This window comes from Clupea harengus, chromosome 17 (genome assembly GCF_900700415.2).
Source record: "Clupea harengus chromosome 17, Ch_v2.0.2, whole genome shotgun sequence".
Lineage (NCBI taxonomy): Eukaryota > Metazoa > Chordata > Actinopteri > Clupeiformes > Clupeidae > Clupea > Clupea harengus.
This window is the reverse complement of record NC_045168.1, coordinates 9,437,361-9,453,211: the sequence shown is the minus strand read 5'-3', so window position 1 is coordinate 9,453,211 and position 15,851 is coordinate 9,437,361. Positions and strand designations below refer to the sequence as shown.

General features: G+C 48.1%; 1 protein-coding gene across 1 annotated transcript in view; it reads left to right on the top strand.

The window, feature by feature from the left end:
• ptprn2 (protein tyrosine phosphatase receptor type N2) overlaps positions 1–15,851 on the top strand; it is a 177,143-nt gene that overhangs the window by 29,265 nt on the left and 132,027 nt on the right. Inside the window, 3 exon segments of the mRNA XM_031584363.1 lie at positions 3,416–3,529; positions 13,900–14,017; positions 14,684–14,825. Coding sequence (XP_031440223.1) covers positions 3,416–3,529; positions 13,900–14,017; positions 14,684–14,825 — 374 coding nt within the window.

Genomic DNA, 15,851 nt, shown 5'->3' with positions numbered 1-15,851 from the left:
TCAATCAGCTTTACCAAACAAGCAGAAGCTTAAAGCCGTACATCTGAATCGAATGACGTATTCTGGAACGTGCGGTCCCTACAACGGCTGTCTTGTAAAACCATTCCTGTGCTTTTAACAAGATTCAGTAGTATGTCAGACTGGAGAGAATTGCCGTAGCCATCACCCTCAGCCTATATATCAGAAGGTCACATTGTAATTACACTGTGTTGATCCCTGTTGCCGTTTCATCCTATTGAATCCTGCCTGGGCTCTTCTCATTATTCCATTCTGCTGACTGAGTAAGAAAGAAAGGAATTGGAGGCATGGCATAAACACCAGTGAAAAATGCGCATCTCTAAACCTGCCCGAAAGCTGTTTTTTCTCTCTCTCCTGGAGACCTTATGGTGCCTGTGCTGTCTACCTTTCAGATTTTCCCTCCATCATGTCTACTATGTGAGCCTCGTCATGTTTGTGGACTGTACTGAAAAAAGCACAACGTGGATCTATATTTGAGCGTAATCACTGTAATTAAAATGTTCTTATTTCTGGCAGCGGCTGCAGGATAAACGATTGTCAACGGTTGCAACGGTCGCCATGGAAACAGTCTGGGAGACGACCGCCCTGCCGGTGGTTATGTCACCACGGCGACGCTTATGTAAGGGGGGGAGGGGGGTTCGGTGCTGCGTGGAGCGGCGTGGTGCTACAAAGGGGTCGTGTGCACAAGATTTCTGTGGAAGGTATGACAGGAGAGCATGAGATGTTTGAAAGGCTCCTGATATGACTTGACGAGAGCACAAAGAGTGGAGCAGGAGGGTTAGTCGCTGATAAACCGATTTAGTCTTTGGCTTTATGGCCATCCCCATCTCCGTGTGTCTTTCTCTCTCACAGACACACACACACTCTTCTCTCTCCCTCCATCTCTCCTCTTCTCCCTCCCTCTCTCCCTCCTTTTCTCTTTGTCTTTATCTCAAATGTTCTCCCTCTTGTCTGCTCATTCTCTTTGCTGTCTTTGACATCCTGCTCTCTCTGCCCCCCCCGCCCCCCCTTTGTAGTCTTCTCTTAACTTTGATTGTCCTTATCTGCTCTTGCTCTTTCTTTTTCTCTCTGGTGCTACTCTAGCCTGTCCTTTTCATATCTGTCCTTTCACTTTCCTTCTCCATGGTCACTGCCTCCCCTTTACATTCTCTCTCTTTCTCTCACAATCGCTCTCTCTCTACTGTCTCCATCCCTCCCTTTCTCACCTCTCTCTCTCTCTCCTCCCCCATATAGTTCTCCATCAGTAGATTGCTCTCCATATCTCAGGGTGTTGGCAGGACTAAATTGCGACGGCTCGGCTCGGCTCTGCTGTTAAGTCGTCACACCCTCTTGCCCGCCTAGCTGTTTCTCCCCACCCCTCCCGCGCATCCGCTGTCCAGAAATTACATCGAAGTTCCTCTTTTTATTCTTTATTTCACATAAAAGTTTCTCTTCTCACTCGCCTCACTCCTTGGTGAACTCTCAGGGTTCGTCTCCATGGCCCCATGCAGGGTGAGTGGACAGCTAACGCACTGCGCCGCCGTAGCGTAACAACAACCCAACAGGAGAGCCAGCATTAGCTGTTGATAAAACTGGAAGAAAAAAAAAAAAAAGCTCATTTGAACCATGCTGATTATGTGACACCCGATTATGGTTCTGATTACAACAGTTGCAATCAGCATGCAGATGATGTTCCCTAGGAGACAGGAAAGACGGGCCTGTAATTAAAACCTAATGTCTGGTCTTGGGAGGCCGAAAGCAGAGCAACGCAGTCATGTGTTCAGAACACACAAATAATGATCAGCCCCCTTAATGGTGAAAGTAATAACTCAATTTTCTATATGCGCAATCACTAGCAATTAACCGCGGGGACCCGGCTGTTGTGTCTCGGTGTTCCTTCGGAAAACATCCCACACACCCCTGCCTGATGTATGTGTCATAAAGGTGTGCATATTTATGTATGGAAATTGAAGACATTTTCAAGGCTGTCATGTTTCCAAGACGAGGCGCTGTATTGCGCGCCATGGCTTTCCCCTACAATTTAGCAGCTTCTTCAATATGACTATGGAGTGCAGTCGCAGGTCCAAACGGGTCTATGTAGCTAACCTGTAATTACCAGCAGTGCAGAGCTAGAGGTGTGGCGTGTCCCTGCTGCCACTGTGCCCACTGTGGGAGGTTATTATTATTATCTGCGGAAGTGATTATCGCCGCCATTCGCCATAAGGGTTGTGGGAACGTTGCTTTTCAACTCCCACTGAAGCGTCAGTGGTTCAGCTTCAGATTCGGTCCAATTCCACTGATAGTGCCATTAACAGTGAGCGTTATATAGAAAACATGGTTGATGCCTACAGCTTGGAAGTGGAAGCTGATGGTGAAAATGGCGAGGAAAAAACATACTGTTTCAAAAGGGAGAAACATTGAGCTGAACCCTACTAAACTGTGTGTGTGTGTGTGTGTGTGTGCGTGCGTGCAGTGAGGTCTGCCTGAGGACAACCTCAGAGAGATTCAGCAGGTTATAGGCAGTTAACCAAATACTAACTGGCTACATCTGCAAGCCACGTTTCTGCGAGACAAATTCTCTGTGCTCTGTTTTGCATCGTTCATTTGTGAGTAAAACTGAAAATGAATCTCTGCTCCTCCCTTCAAGAGACTAAAAAGAAAGAAAAGAAGGAAGGAAAGAGAAAAGAACAATAAGAACAATGTCACCCAAAAAATAACAACAGCTCTCGGGTCATTTATATTCTCCAGGAGCCAGGGCCGAATCTCCCAGCATTCTCCAGCTCCTCCAACCCCAGATAGCTGCTGAATTATGAAGCCGATAGGAGCCTCAGCTTGGGTTGCCTAGCAACGCCCTATCAAGTGGAGCAGAGGCCCCGGTGATGGGGTTGATAAGCAGGCTCCGATAAGAGGTGTGTGCTGATGGCCAAACGCTTATCTGAGCGCTGTCAAAAAAAGGGAAAAAAAAGAATGAAAGCGGGAGAGAGCAGGGGAGGAATAAAGGAGAGAAAACAGCTGCTAACCCCCCAACGGCTATTAGCACCCCAAACAACATCTTGAGGTTTACAAGAAAAACTGTCACTAGCGCAAACAGCCCGAGTCCTTTCCAGAGGCCACAGAAGGACACAGATGTTCCTTTCTCACATGTCTGGGACTGAGGTCTGAACAAAGAACCTCCCCACAGAATCATTCATCTGTACAGAAAAGGTTGTTGGGATTTAACCTGTGTGCTTCATTTTACTACCAGTGGTGCTAATTTGACCTGAGTGCCATTTTTGGCAAAGGCACCAACATGCACCCTCGGTTTTGTTAAAAATGCTTTGATTTAATCTCTCCCTCTCTCTCTCTCTCTCTGTGTGTGTGTGTGTGTGTGTGTGTGTGTGTGTGTGTGTGTGTGTGTGTGTGTGTGGTCTTGCTGCAGACGCTGTGTTTGGGAGGTGCCAGGCCTTCCCAGTGACCGAGGCGTTCTCCTATGACGTCTCTCCCACTGTCCTCCGCCAGCTCAGGACCATTCTCCAGAAGTTGGCCCACAGAGGTATGGTCCACCTGCTTGTCTGTCTGTCCATCTGATTAGATGTATATCTCTCAATCTCTCTGTCTGTTAATCTGATTAGATGTATATCTCTCAATCTCTCTGTCTGTCCATCTAAATCTATCGGTCTGAATATATATCCACTCTGTCTGTCTGCCTTTCTTCTCATTGATCTGTATATCAGGCTGTTGGCCTGCCTGCCCTGTCTGTCTTCTTCTGTCTATATGCTTGTTTATCTTGCACTTTACTTGATTGAGTTTCAGGCTCTCATTCTGTTTTGACCCCTGGAAGTATCTCTATGTCTCACGGTCTAAGCTGTACCCTTCAGAGTTTGAACTTTCAGATTTTTTGTTCCAATGCTCGTTTATATTTCCTCCTCTCCTGAAATGTCGTCGTCGTCGTCCCTGTGGCTTGTGTGTACAGCTGAATTGGTTTAGCTTCTTCTTCACCCTGTGAAGGTCATGATCACTCTCTGAACTCCAGAGGAAAATGTGGAGCGCAGAGCCTCTCTTGGCCCTCCAGTGTGGCCCCCCGCCCCCCCCCCCCCCACCCCCCGGGGGCTACGGACTGGAGCCACAGAGGAGCCGGTACTCCAACTCCCACGTCTCTCGTCGCGGTACAGAGCCCAAGCGGGTACAGTCGGCACCTAATTGACTGGTGCTCATACAGCAGGTTCTCCTGTGCTAATTTTCCAAATGAGCGAGCGCACCACCGCCTGGGTAATTGCGTTAGACATAGCCCCCCACCCCACCCCCGCCTGCCCGCTCGATAAGTGCACGCCATCTAATTGGCTCGTTGGAGAGGGTCAGTGTGTGTGTGTGTGTGTGCGTGTGTGTGTGTGTGTAGGGGGGGGGGGGTTAGGAAACCGGGGGGCGAGTCAAGGTGAGGGCAGGCTAGGCTGGTCTGAGAGGGATGAGGTGGACTCCTTGCTACACTGCTAGTCATCAGTTCAGCCTGGGCTCAGCATAGCTTCACAGAGCTAATCACTGCAGAGAGTAGCCAGGTTGTGACCTTAGAGGCACTGGGGGCCATCACATCACGTCGAGCCACCTCTACACGTTTGTCATCGCATCACGTCGAGCCACCACTACACGTTTGTCATCGCATCACGTCGAGCCACCTCTACACGTTTGTCGTCGCATCACGTCGAGCCACCACTACACGTTTGTCATCGCATCACATCGAGCCACCACTACACGTTTGTCGTTGCATCACGTCGAGCCACCACTACACGTTTGTCGTATATTTGAGGACATGCATGGTGGAGTGTGGACAGGGAGATAGGGTGACGGCCATTTTTCTCTGTCTGGCTCATTGAAACGAACATGAAATGTGTGGAACTGCAGTGAGGAATAAAACTATTTGGAGTGAATCCTCCCTCCATTCCTCTGAGAGACTCTGTGTTCTTTTTGGTGTGTTAGTGTGCAGGTCACAGCGGTGATTGTAACCAAATAACCCAGCTGTCCCCATCGCAATTTACTCCAGAGCTTTTATGGGCTTTTTAAGGCTCTCTCAGACATCCTTGAAACATGTTGGAAATGGGTTCCAGAAGTTCAGGTGCTTAGGTCTGTTGAGGGAACATTTTTACTTTCTTTATGAATACACCTAACCACCTAACCACTTAGACACACCACCTGTTATCTTCTCTTTTTTTTGTCTCCCTTATGAAAGCTATCTATTCAGCCGTATACAAAGCAAGGCAGCTTTGTAGAAAGAGTTGGAAAAAACATCATACCTGTTTTCTGTCTCTGTTTTCTGAATATCACCCACCCTCTTGTGAGGGAAAAATTTCCTTCGTTGTTTCGAAGAAAAACCTCTGCACAAACACATCAATCATTGACAAGAAAGGCTCCCCATCACATATCACCTTACATTTCTGGAAGATTCCATTCTGTTGTATACCAAAAATCTTTAGACTTCAGGCGTGCAGAAAAGGGCATGGTCTGCATATCAGACTCTTCCATTACATATGGAGGGCCCTCTGGACATGAGTGGACTTCTCTGCACCAGGCAGGCTGGGTGCTCTCAGAGGCCCGGAAACAAAGTACACAAGGGCCCAGAACCAAACACTCCGGAGGGCTGACCCAACTCATCTCGGGCTGAGGGGGCCGAATTACGACTCAATTTGATCCAGACGTGCAGCTCCTTCTCCGGGGCCCTATTGTGCGACTGCACGGCTGCCTGACGAGACGAGACGAGGGGGGGAGATGAAAGGGACCATGATGAAAGGTAGCACTCATCCAGGCACGGCAGTGCTGGGAGAGAGAGAGAGAGAGAGTGGTGGGGGGGGGAGACATCTGAGAGAGCAGGAGAGATGGAAGGGCTTTCAGGTCTCAGCGCAGACGTGAATGACATTACTGCAGTGGACGAAGCACCCCCAGCCCCCCCCCCACCACCACCACCACCACCACCACCACCACCACCTCTCTCCCGCCCGCGCACACACTCTCCTGGGTTTGCTCTCTGAGTCACAAGAGTCACAAGGCTGGGGACACATGCATGCTTTACCTGTCTGTGGTGTCACCACCTTTCACTGTGTCTCGCTCTCTCTGTCTCTTCAACTCTCCCTCGCTCTCTGTCTACATCTCTAGCAAAGCACTAGAACTGTGTGTGTGTGTGTGTGTGTGTGTGTGTGTGTGTGTGTGTGTGTGTTTCTGTGTGTGTGTGATAAGGAGAGATGGGGATGGTTGATAGGGAAGCTCATTAGCTGATTAGAGACAACCTGAGCTTCCATCAGAATTTCTCTGCTTTTATTCACTGTCAAAATAGTAATCTTTTAAAAATGTTTTTATTTGTATTATTTCATTATATCACTGAGCTGTAAAATGACTTTAATAACAGTTGAATGAGGATGATTAATAAATTATCCAAAAAAGTCTTTGAAAGACTTTTTTTTTATGTCTCCTTCACTTTAGTCTGGTGTGACAGGTGAAGGCAACCTGTGGTCATGTCACTTTGCTTGACAGTTCCACCAAGCGGCAGCTAGGGGGCAGCAGCCACCTGCCACACTGACAGGGCTGTGGGGCCCTTATTTTTAATTGGCGTCAGAGGCTACTCTAAAGCTTGATCTTTGCTAACAGGCATAAATGCGAGTTGAAAACCATGAAAAATACGCCGCCGTCTTTGGGAAAATTACCAACATGGTAATGAATATTAGAGGCTTTGCGAGACGGCGGATTTATTCCAATTACCTCGCCGAAATAAAGAGCGAGGGATCAGGAGGAGGAGGAAGAGGAGAGGAGAGGACGTGAGGATGAGAGGAGAGCGGGAGGCCGTGTTTAATTCCTCCACCTCTCTCCTCTCTGCTGCTGGGGTTGCCCCCCCCTGTCACTCCCATGGTGTTTTACAGTACACTGCTCCATTGGGTTTGTAAAGTGTTTGTTTGTCTCTCCTTGTCTCACTGTCTGTTTGTTAGTGTGTCTCTCTCCTGGTCTTTGGCTGGTGGCTGGTGGTCTAAATGCCAGCGTTTGGTCCTCAAGTGGGTGTAAAGTGAGTGGTTCAGGCTGCATTTGACCATCCACTCTTGCTCAGTCTCAATCAGTCTGACAGAGAGAGAGGGGACAGAAAGAGGGAGAAGGATAATGGTGAGGCAGAGAGAGGAGGGGAAGCGAAGGGAGTGGGGAAAACTTTGATGGGGAGACAGAGAGAAATAGAGAGAGAGAGAGAGAGAGAGAAAGAAAGGCAGAAAGAGAGAGAGAGAGAGTGTGAGTGAGTGCAAAGCTGTGTTATCTGTGGATGTATCTCCAGCAGCCATCACTGCATCGCATTTTATTCTTATCAGCCCCGCAGGCTTCTGTCATGTCCCAGACATCACAGAAATATGTCTCTCTCTCTGCCGCTGCTAAGACGAGGTGATTGAGAATGCTGTACTGTAACCCACACACGTACACAAACACACACACACACAGGTGTAGACGTGCACACACACTGACACACACAACTGAAATTTAGCAGCGGAAAAGAGAAGACATCAATGGCATCGATTCGCAATCCCCTTTATCTTGCGTCTGAGTAGCCGAAGAAATCATGCCATTTTCGCCCACCACACAAACGCCAATGTCATTAGATCAATGGCATTGACTCGAAAACAGAGGCTTTCTCTCTGTTTGTCTCCACTAACACATTTGGACCCCTCCCCCCAACCTCACACACACACACTCACACACACACACACACACACACACACACACACACACACTCACACTGTGAGGATGCCTGTAGTATTCGGTGATAAGGTTCTTTTTTTTTGTCTCCCTCTGTGACACGCCTCGAGTGCAAAGCGCCGTTGCCGCCACGCAAATGACTTTCGCATTAGACGCTGCTGACAACGCCATTATGTCTGCTGTATTTGCGCCGCTCCGCAATCATCAGGCGTCTGCTCCCCAGTACCTTGAAATCCGCCAGTGTGTGTGATTGTTTTAAGGTTATTACAGAGGGACAGCCTTTGATTGCCATGGAGGAAGTAGATGCTGTCTGAGACAACGAGAGAGAGAGAGAGGGAGAGAGGGAGAGAGAGAGAGGGAGAGGGAGGGAGAGAGAAATCAAACGGGAACAACAGACAGAGATGGGGGAGATGTCACCAAATGAGTGGGCAAAAGAACACGGGGTAGAGAAAACAACCAAATTAAAAAAAAAAAAGGAGGGAGAACAAGAGGATGGAAAATGGAGAGACAAAAAAGGGAGGGGGGGGCAGGCGGAGGGGGCTGTGTGTCGGCGAACAAGTGGGAGACAGAGAGAGATGGACAGATGGATAGAAGGAGCGAAAGAGGGTGGACTAATGAGGATGCAGAATCTTCTTAAGTGCTTCTTAAGACTCCTCTGTGTCAGGTTGATGAGCTGAGAGCTTGCGCTGGCGCATAGACGGGATCACGGCGCCATGTTCAGGCGTCAGGAACCGCAGTTTATCAGCCCTCCATATCACTATGCAAATACACATCTTAACAAACCACTATATAGAGATGACTTGAAGAAAAAGTCAGATGCCATTACATCTACATTTATGATAGTTGAATGTATTATTAGGTATCTATTAGGTATCAATCAACTCAAATAAATATAGTACTTAATAGTATTTCGCCATTTTTTTCACCCTGTTGTGAATTGAACTATATTGCTAACTCTGTGTTCATGAAAGTTCCACTGGATGGTTTCTGTATTATTGAGATATGACATGAGGGCTATAGGATAGCGCTGAGGTCAATAACCGTGCTTGAAGGGTTTTCAGATGGGAATGGGACTAGACAAGCTATTTGCACTGTGATCAAAATGAATTTGGACCTGTGGAAACATAGAAGGGCACATCACACAGCTGCAGTGTTATTGAGCGTGTACATGTATGACTGATTGGTTGGCGCACCTGACTGAGAACCGCACTGCTTGGCCAGAGGGTATACGTGTCCACAACAACGCCAATGTTCATAGACCATAGGATAGACATGTTCTCTTTCTTTCTTTTCTCTCTCTCTCTCCCTTTCTCTCTCTCTCTCTCTCTCTCTCTCTCTCCTCACCTCCATCTCTCTGATGGAGTATTGTATATTCACCTTGATTCAGGTAGATGATGAGTGCTCATTGAAGCCCAGTGAAGAAGACTAATCCAGTCTGACATCTGCATTAGCACCACAGGCATCCGTGCCTAGCGCGCGCGCGTGTGTGCGTGTATGTGTGTGTGTGAGTGTGTGTGTGAGTGTGTGTGTGTGTGTGTGTGTGTGTGTGTGTGTGTGTGTGTGTGTGTGTGTGTGTGTGTGTGTGTGTGTGTGTGTGTGTGTGTGTGTGTGTGTGTGTGTGTGGGTGTGTACGTGTGTGGGTGTGCGTTGGTGCACACACTCTTGTGTGCATATGTGTATATGCATGTGTGAGAGACACAGACATAAGCAGTGGACAGGAACACACTCTCCATCACTTCAGCACCAGTGATCATTGTCTACTCCTCCAACCACCTGCATGTTTGTGCGAGTACACATGTGCGTGAGTGTGTGGATGGATGCGCGTGTGTGTGTGGGGGGGTGCATTTGAGAGATGGAAGGTCATTGACCAAGAACACACTACATTACTTCAGCCTCACTGCTTAAGGTGCACTCTCCAGACCACCTTTGTGTTGTGTAAGTGCATGAGAGAGAGGGAGAGAGAGAGAGAGAGAGGGAGGGAGAGAGAGAGAGTAAGGGAGGGAGAGAGAGAGAGAGAGAGAGAGAGAGAGGGAGGGAGGGAGGGAGGGAGAGAGAGAGAGAGTAAGGGAGGGAGAGGGGGAGAGAGAGAGAGAGAGAGAAAGAAAGAGAGGGAGAGAGAGAGAGGCGGACAGAGAGAGAAGGAGAGGGCATCACTGAATGAGGATCTTTTGTGCCGCCCACCATCTCTCTGCCATGCCATCCCTGCCTCAGTGTGTGCAGGGTGGCTGAGAGGCAGGCCGAGGCTTTTTGGACAGATGTGCGTTGTGAGCGCGACAGCAGAACTCTGCTAAGACTTCTCTCCGTGACAGAAGGCTCAGTTATTTTCTATCTGTCACCCACCCTTGCTTGGAAAGTGAGCCAGCCTGACTACACACACACACACACACACACACACACACACACACACAGTGAGATGTATGGGTGTTGAGAGTGTGATGCATAGAGAGATGGTGGGGCTGTTATCGTTGTCTGATCCTGTTGACTGGCTCTGGCATCGTCCCAGAATGCACCTCTCCTGTCTCCCACCTCTAGTTATCTCTCAGAAGAAACTGGCATCAGCACCGGTGCCCTATTCTCTGTTGCCAAAGCTACACACACACACACACACACACACACACAGAGACAGACAGACACACACACACACTCACACACATTTGACAACAGCATGCGCGCACACTCTGCGCATATGGATGTACCATAGAAATATGCATACACACACTCATACATATTAATGCTTACACACCCATATGCATTCACACCCCTCGACCACTTCTATGCGCTGTGCAGCCTGTCTCTGTTTAGATGCTTGGCTGTATTGCTCTCTCATTCTGCCTGCTTAATATCCTATCTGGCCTAAAACTGCTCCTCCATGGCAACAGTGCCTACACAACAGGGATCTCCAATAACATGGCATTAACATGTGTGCCCTTACAAGATGCCCCCTGTGTTAACTACATACAACATAACTTCCCTATGAAGACGAGTGACGATCCACTAGCAAACATACACTACAGGAAACCAAACGAAACAAAACAAAACAAAATAAAACACAAAACAAAACAAGACATAACCACTCATTTCAGTGAAATGGTGCCATTTATCCCCCCTCCTGAAGGAGATTTACCTAAAATGGCTTGTCATCCACCAACACAGAACTGTCTGTGAGTGAATCCCCACCGCCACCCCCCACCACCCTTCCCAACAACACTAAAATGAATATCAAATGATTGTCTCTGTCTCCTCGCAAGTTGTAACCAAACACCCAAAAAAAAAGAACTGCTTTGTTTTCAGAAGAGTCGAACAAAAGAGGGGAAAAAAGACAACCAGCCATGGTGCCATCTTTGCCGGAGGACCTCTCCGGAGCCCGAGTTTTCTCTCACACACGCGTGCACACACACACACACACACACACACACACACACATGCCGGTGCTAAACAGATGTTTGACGTACCGCCTGCCCACCCCAGCTCACCGCAGCAGCAGCGCAAAGCTCCGGTGAGATGCGCGCCGTAGCTTGTTTTGCACCGCAATCTGAAGGTCAAACGCAGGCGGCGTGTGGGAGGCATAATGCTTCAGAGCATGTCAAGAGAGATGCCATGCCAACGTGTGTGTATGTTGTAAATGAAATGCTTTTATATTTGTTTGTCTGTTTGGAGAACATGAAAAAAGATTGAAAACTCGTAACTCGTAACTGTGACCAGATTTATATTTTGTGGAGTTCTTGTAGAAATTTCTAGACATCTCACATATTAAAGCCTTGAGTTTTAATTTTGATGTAATGAGTTTTCCCTCAAAGTATAGAGCTGCCTCTCATTTCCGCACTGCATCCCCCCTGGCTCCTCATTGAGCCAACATGTGCTTATATGGACAGGGTAATGCTTTATTGTCCCGCTCCGCAATATATTATTTTCAACAAGGGGACTTAATTATGTGGTTAAATGATTCACTCACCCACCTTTCACATCGGTCAGGACAAAACCATCAGACAAGGCAGACGGCATCTGCATTTCAAAAAAACAAGATGAAACACAGCAGAGCAGCCACAGACCATGATTTAATGGACTCTGAATATTGAGAAGTTTCTAGCACTTCTCTGTCTGCTTGTTACCCTTCACCATTCCCCCTCTGTCTCTCTCTCTCTCTCGCTTTATCTCTCTCTCTCTCTTTCTCTCTCTCTCTCTCTCTCTCTGTCAGTCAGAGTGAGAGAACATGGAGCGGGCAGAAATGTCTCTTTACAGCTTCAAAGTGCCGCTGTTAATGGCGAGCCGCTAATTAACAGAGGCACATTACCGGAGACACCATCCCATTTTTAACAAGCCAGACCCCTGCTTAGGGAGACGGATGCTGCCCTTTCATAGTGTGTGTATGTCTGTTTGTGTGTGTTTGTGTATTTATGATCTGTGTGTGTGTGTGTGTGTGGTGTGTATGAGCAGTGTGAGGTTATGCAGGTCCATAGCCATATTTGCATGATATTAACCGTCTTTGCAACAGCAGAGGCGATGTCGGGGGGATTGAAGTGAACACCACCCGGCCATGTACGGTAAAACATGGAGGGGGCCCGAGCCTCTCACTCGCTCCCTTCGTTTATTTATTTATCTGTTTATTCACGGGTCTCTCCCAGGCATAGCAGCAGTATAATCTTCTTCTTAGCCCCCTCTTCCTCCTCCTCCTCCTCCTCCTCTTTCGTCTCTTTCCCCCGTCCCCTCGTTCTCCCCTCATTCTCCTGTCATCAACCCGAGCTGCTTGACGGCAGAGCAACAGTGTGAATGGAGCAGAAAGCTGGGAAAGGGGGGGGGGGGGCTTTTGCGTTGCCAGTCAGAGACTGCTGGTTCGGAGACCCTTCTTCTCTCCCAAGCAGAGACGTGCTATATTCATATCTACACTGATCCTGTTTGCCAGACTACAGTTACCTGCACATATCTCACGTTGAGGCTTTTATGGAGTCCCCCACTTACCCACCCTTATCTCAGTTCTGAACCACTGGCCCAAAGGCCCCAAAGCTGGCATTCTATAGCACAGGAGGAAGAGCATTGTGATCATGGTGGAGCTGGCATTCTATAGCACAGGAGGAAGAGCATTGTGATCATGGTGGAGCTGCAGGCTGCCGCTCTTCCAGGCTGAAAACCTCTCAGATGGGTTCGACTCAGTGTCACGGGACACGTCGCTGATGAGATTGAGATCATTCGGAAGCCCTCATCTGGCCGCCGTGCAAATGCATTAGCATCGGGCGGGCGCGCGGGTGACGTAGCGGGCTAATGAGGTCGCGTCCATCTCTCATGTTTCGCGGCTGTTGCCACGAGAACGCTCCCCCCCCCTGATTGACAGCATTCCTTCTGTTCTTCTTGAACCAGGAGCCGTGACCTCTCCTCTCTCACCAGATAGAAATGTATTTGAAGTATTTCTCATCCCTGAATACCCCATTAATAGTAATATGCTGGAATGGCCGGGATGCCTCCTTGAGGCCCCTGGTTAATACGCTTCCATGTTTGTATCCTCCAGCTCAGTGATATATGGCAGAGACGCTGGATGGCTACATGATGAAGGGGCATCTTTCTGGGCAAATCTCCACTCTCTCCTCTTTGCTCTGGGCCTCACTCTAAAGCATGCCAGCGTCTTCGAGTGGGCCAGGGGCACCGGTAGCGTTCCTGGGCAGATACCGATCGGCATGCGCTGCCACGGCAACCCGCCATCTGAGTATTGGAATCTCAAAGCAATGCGAGGAGGGAAACAATCCCGTGAGCAGCTACAGTTTACCATACAAAGCTTTTTTCCCTTTTTCATTATGGACTCATTCAGTGGCATGTTAAGGAGACAGTGGAATGCAGGAAGTATTCTGCAAAAAAAATCCTGTGCAAAGCATTGACTTTAGAGACTAAACTTTTAGAGTAGTGTCAAGATATAGATGTAACATAAGTTTGGACGTAAACAAAATATACAGATGTTTTCCACCCACCCAACCACCTACCCACATGTTTTCACAAAGTCAAAATTTAATGAAATCCACTGAAGCGTTGCGTGGCTAATCTTAGCAAGGAAAAGCCTGTTTGTTCGAGTGTCAGTTGCTAGTCTCGACCTGCGTCGAATTCACCCAAGTGTGTGATGCACTAGAGGCTTCAAGTCGATAGCGCCCACACGTTAGCCCCTGAAGGCAGGGAATGAAGGTAATTAAGTCTGCGCTGTGTTGAGTAACACATCCTGTGTCTCTGTAGGTTACACGTGGCAGGACGACACCACCCAACAGGTGATCACCAAGGAACTGGCCAAGCTGCCCAAGATTCCCCTCCGACATCTGGAGGCGTCCTTTGCAGACTTGCCCGGCACTTCCAGGTGACTGGTCGCGACAGGCCATCTTGAGGCTGACAGTAATGGTGTTGATGATGGTAGAAGATGGGTGAGATAATGACAATGGGCTTTCAGGGGACCGTTGACAAGTGTGATGATAGTGATGGTGATAGAATGACCCTGAAAGCTGTTGAAGGCAATATTGTAGATTGTCACGAAGACCACATTGTGTGTCCTGGGCAAGAGAGGTCATATGAGTATATGACATGATGACCATCAAAGCTAAATAATCATAGAATCAGTTGTCTAGCCCTGGACCTTTTTTTATGTGGATGTGTTTTCATATGACATCCAGTCTTCAGCCAGGACACTGCAGAAGTACAATTTACACATTCGCTTGAAAGGTTGAGCTTCATGTTTGAAGCCATTGTCTGTGTACCTGATTGATTGATTGATTTATTTAAGCCTCGGAAAACACATCGAGGAATAAGACCCTCATTTACAATGGTGCCGAGGGTACAATGAATAGTTAATACATTGAAAAATAAAATAAAGAAATACATTTAAAAAAATTAAATAAATATGCATATAAAATAGTACAGGAGTACAAGGGAACAATCATAAATAACAATTTTGAATATTCAGTAAAATACTATGTATTGTATACATTGTATACGTGTTTGACCAGTGTTTATGTGTGCCGCCCTACAGAGCCAAGGCTCTGCCCCCTGATGCCAACAGGAAACTCAAAATGGAGGAGGCAGAGCTCAGCCAGTCACTCCAGAAGCACCTTCAGGACCTGGGTTTCCTGCCTCCATCCCATCCCCAGTCCCCTGAGGGCTCTCTCAGACAGGTAAGAGAGCTGAGATGTGCAACCCACACACACACACACACACACACACACACACACACACACACGCATACATGCACACACACATGTCAGCCTCTCTACAGCAGTGCATACCCACTAATAATCTCATCCACTATTTTAAATAGTATTCATGAGATGTATTTTAAGATGTTGTTTTTGCCTGATGGAGCTGCAGCTGGAGAAAAGGTATGCTATTCACCAGTGGTAGTTGGCAAACATACACAGTTAAAGTTATACTGTGCAATATGAGTTACAGTGACTGTATGAGTGGTGAGTGATGATCTGCCATCAGATCTGACCTTTACATGGCATACGGTGGCATCTTAGGCAAATGTATATTGTGTCAGACAATAAGCCCCTGATGAAACAGAAACCAAAAAAAAGCGCAGCGTTTAGATCCGCAGCCCAGCGGCATCTTTGTGTTTCCCTGCTGAACAGGGTGGCACCGGTTATTCATCCGCTGGTGTCATCGGGACCTGTCACCTCGCTCCGTTAGCACCCTGAGCATCATTAGCCACATAAAAGGCAGGCCCCAAGTTGAAGAGTTCATGCCCACCCCCCACCCACCCCAATTCAGTGCCCCCCCACCCCCCGAATGAATGAAGAGGTCCTGCCGAGCCCCTTTCTCGGTGGTGCCCGGTATTGAGAGATGACAAATGACGGCGGTGTGAAAGCGCCCACCCTGCTGATCCGGTGTCAGTGGAGCCTCGTTATTCAGCGGCGGGGAGAATCACATTATCTTTTATTATCTCCTTCCATTGTAGGAAGGGGTGGTGCGCTTTACAGAGGCAGACGGCACTGTCAGCCGCCGCCGAGATGTATGAAGGAGCGCTTAGATGCTTAATGTCCTTTATATTAAGCCATATATATTACGTTCCACTGCCAATCGCAGTCCTCCGAGTTGAAAGCCCTCATCATCAATGGACAGGTCTCCCCCCTCCCACACACACACTTTCTTTATGATCCATCTATACATGTTCCAAATGATTAGCTAGCCACTGGTGCGCC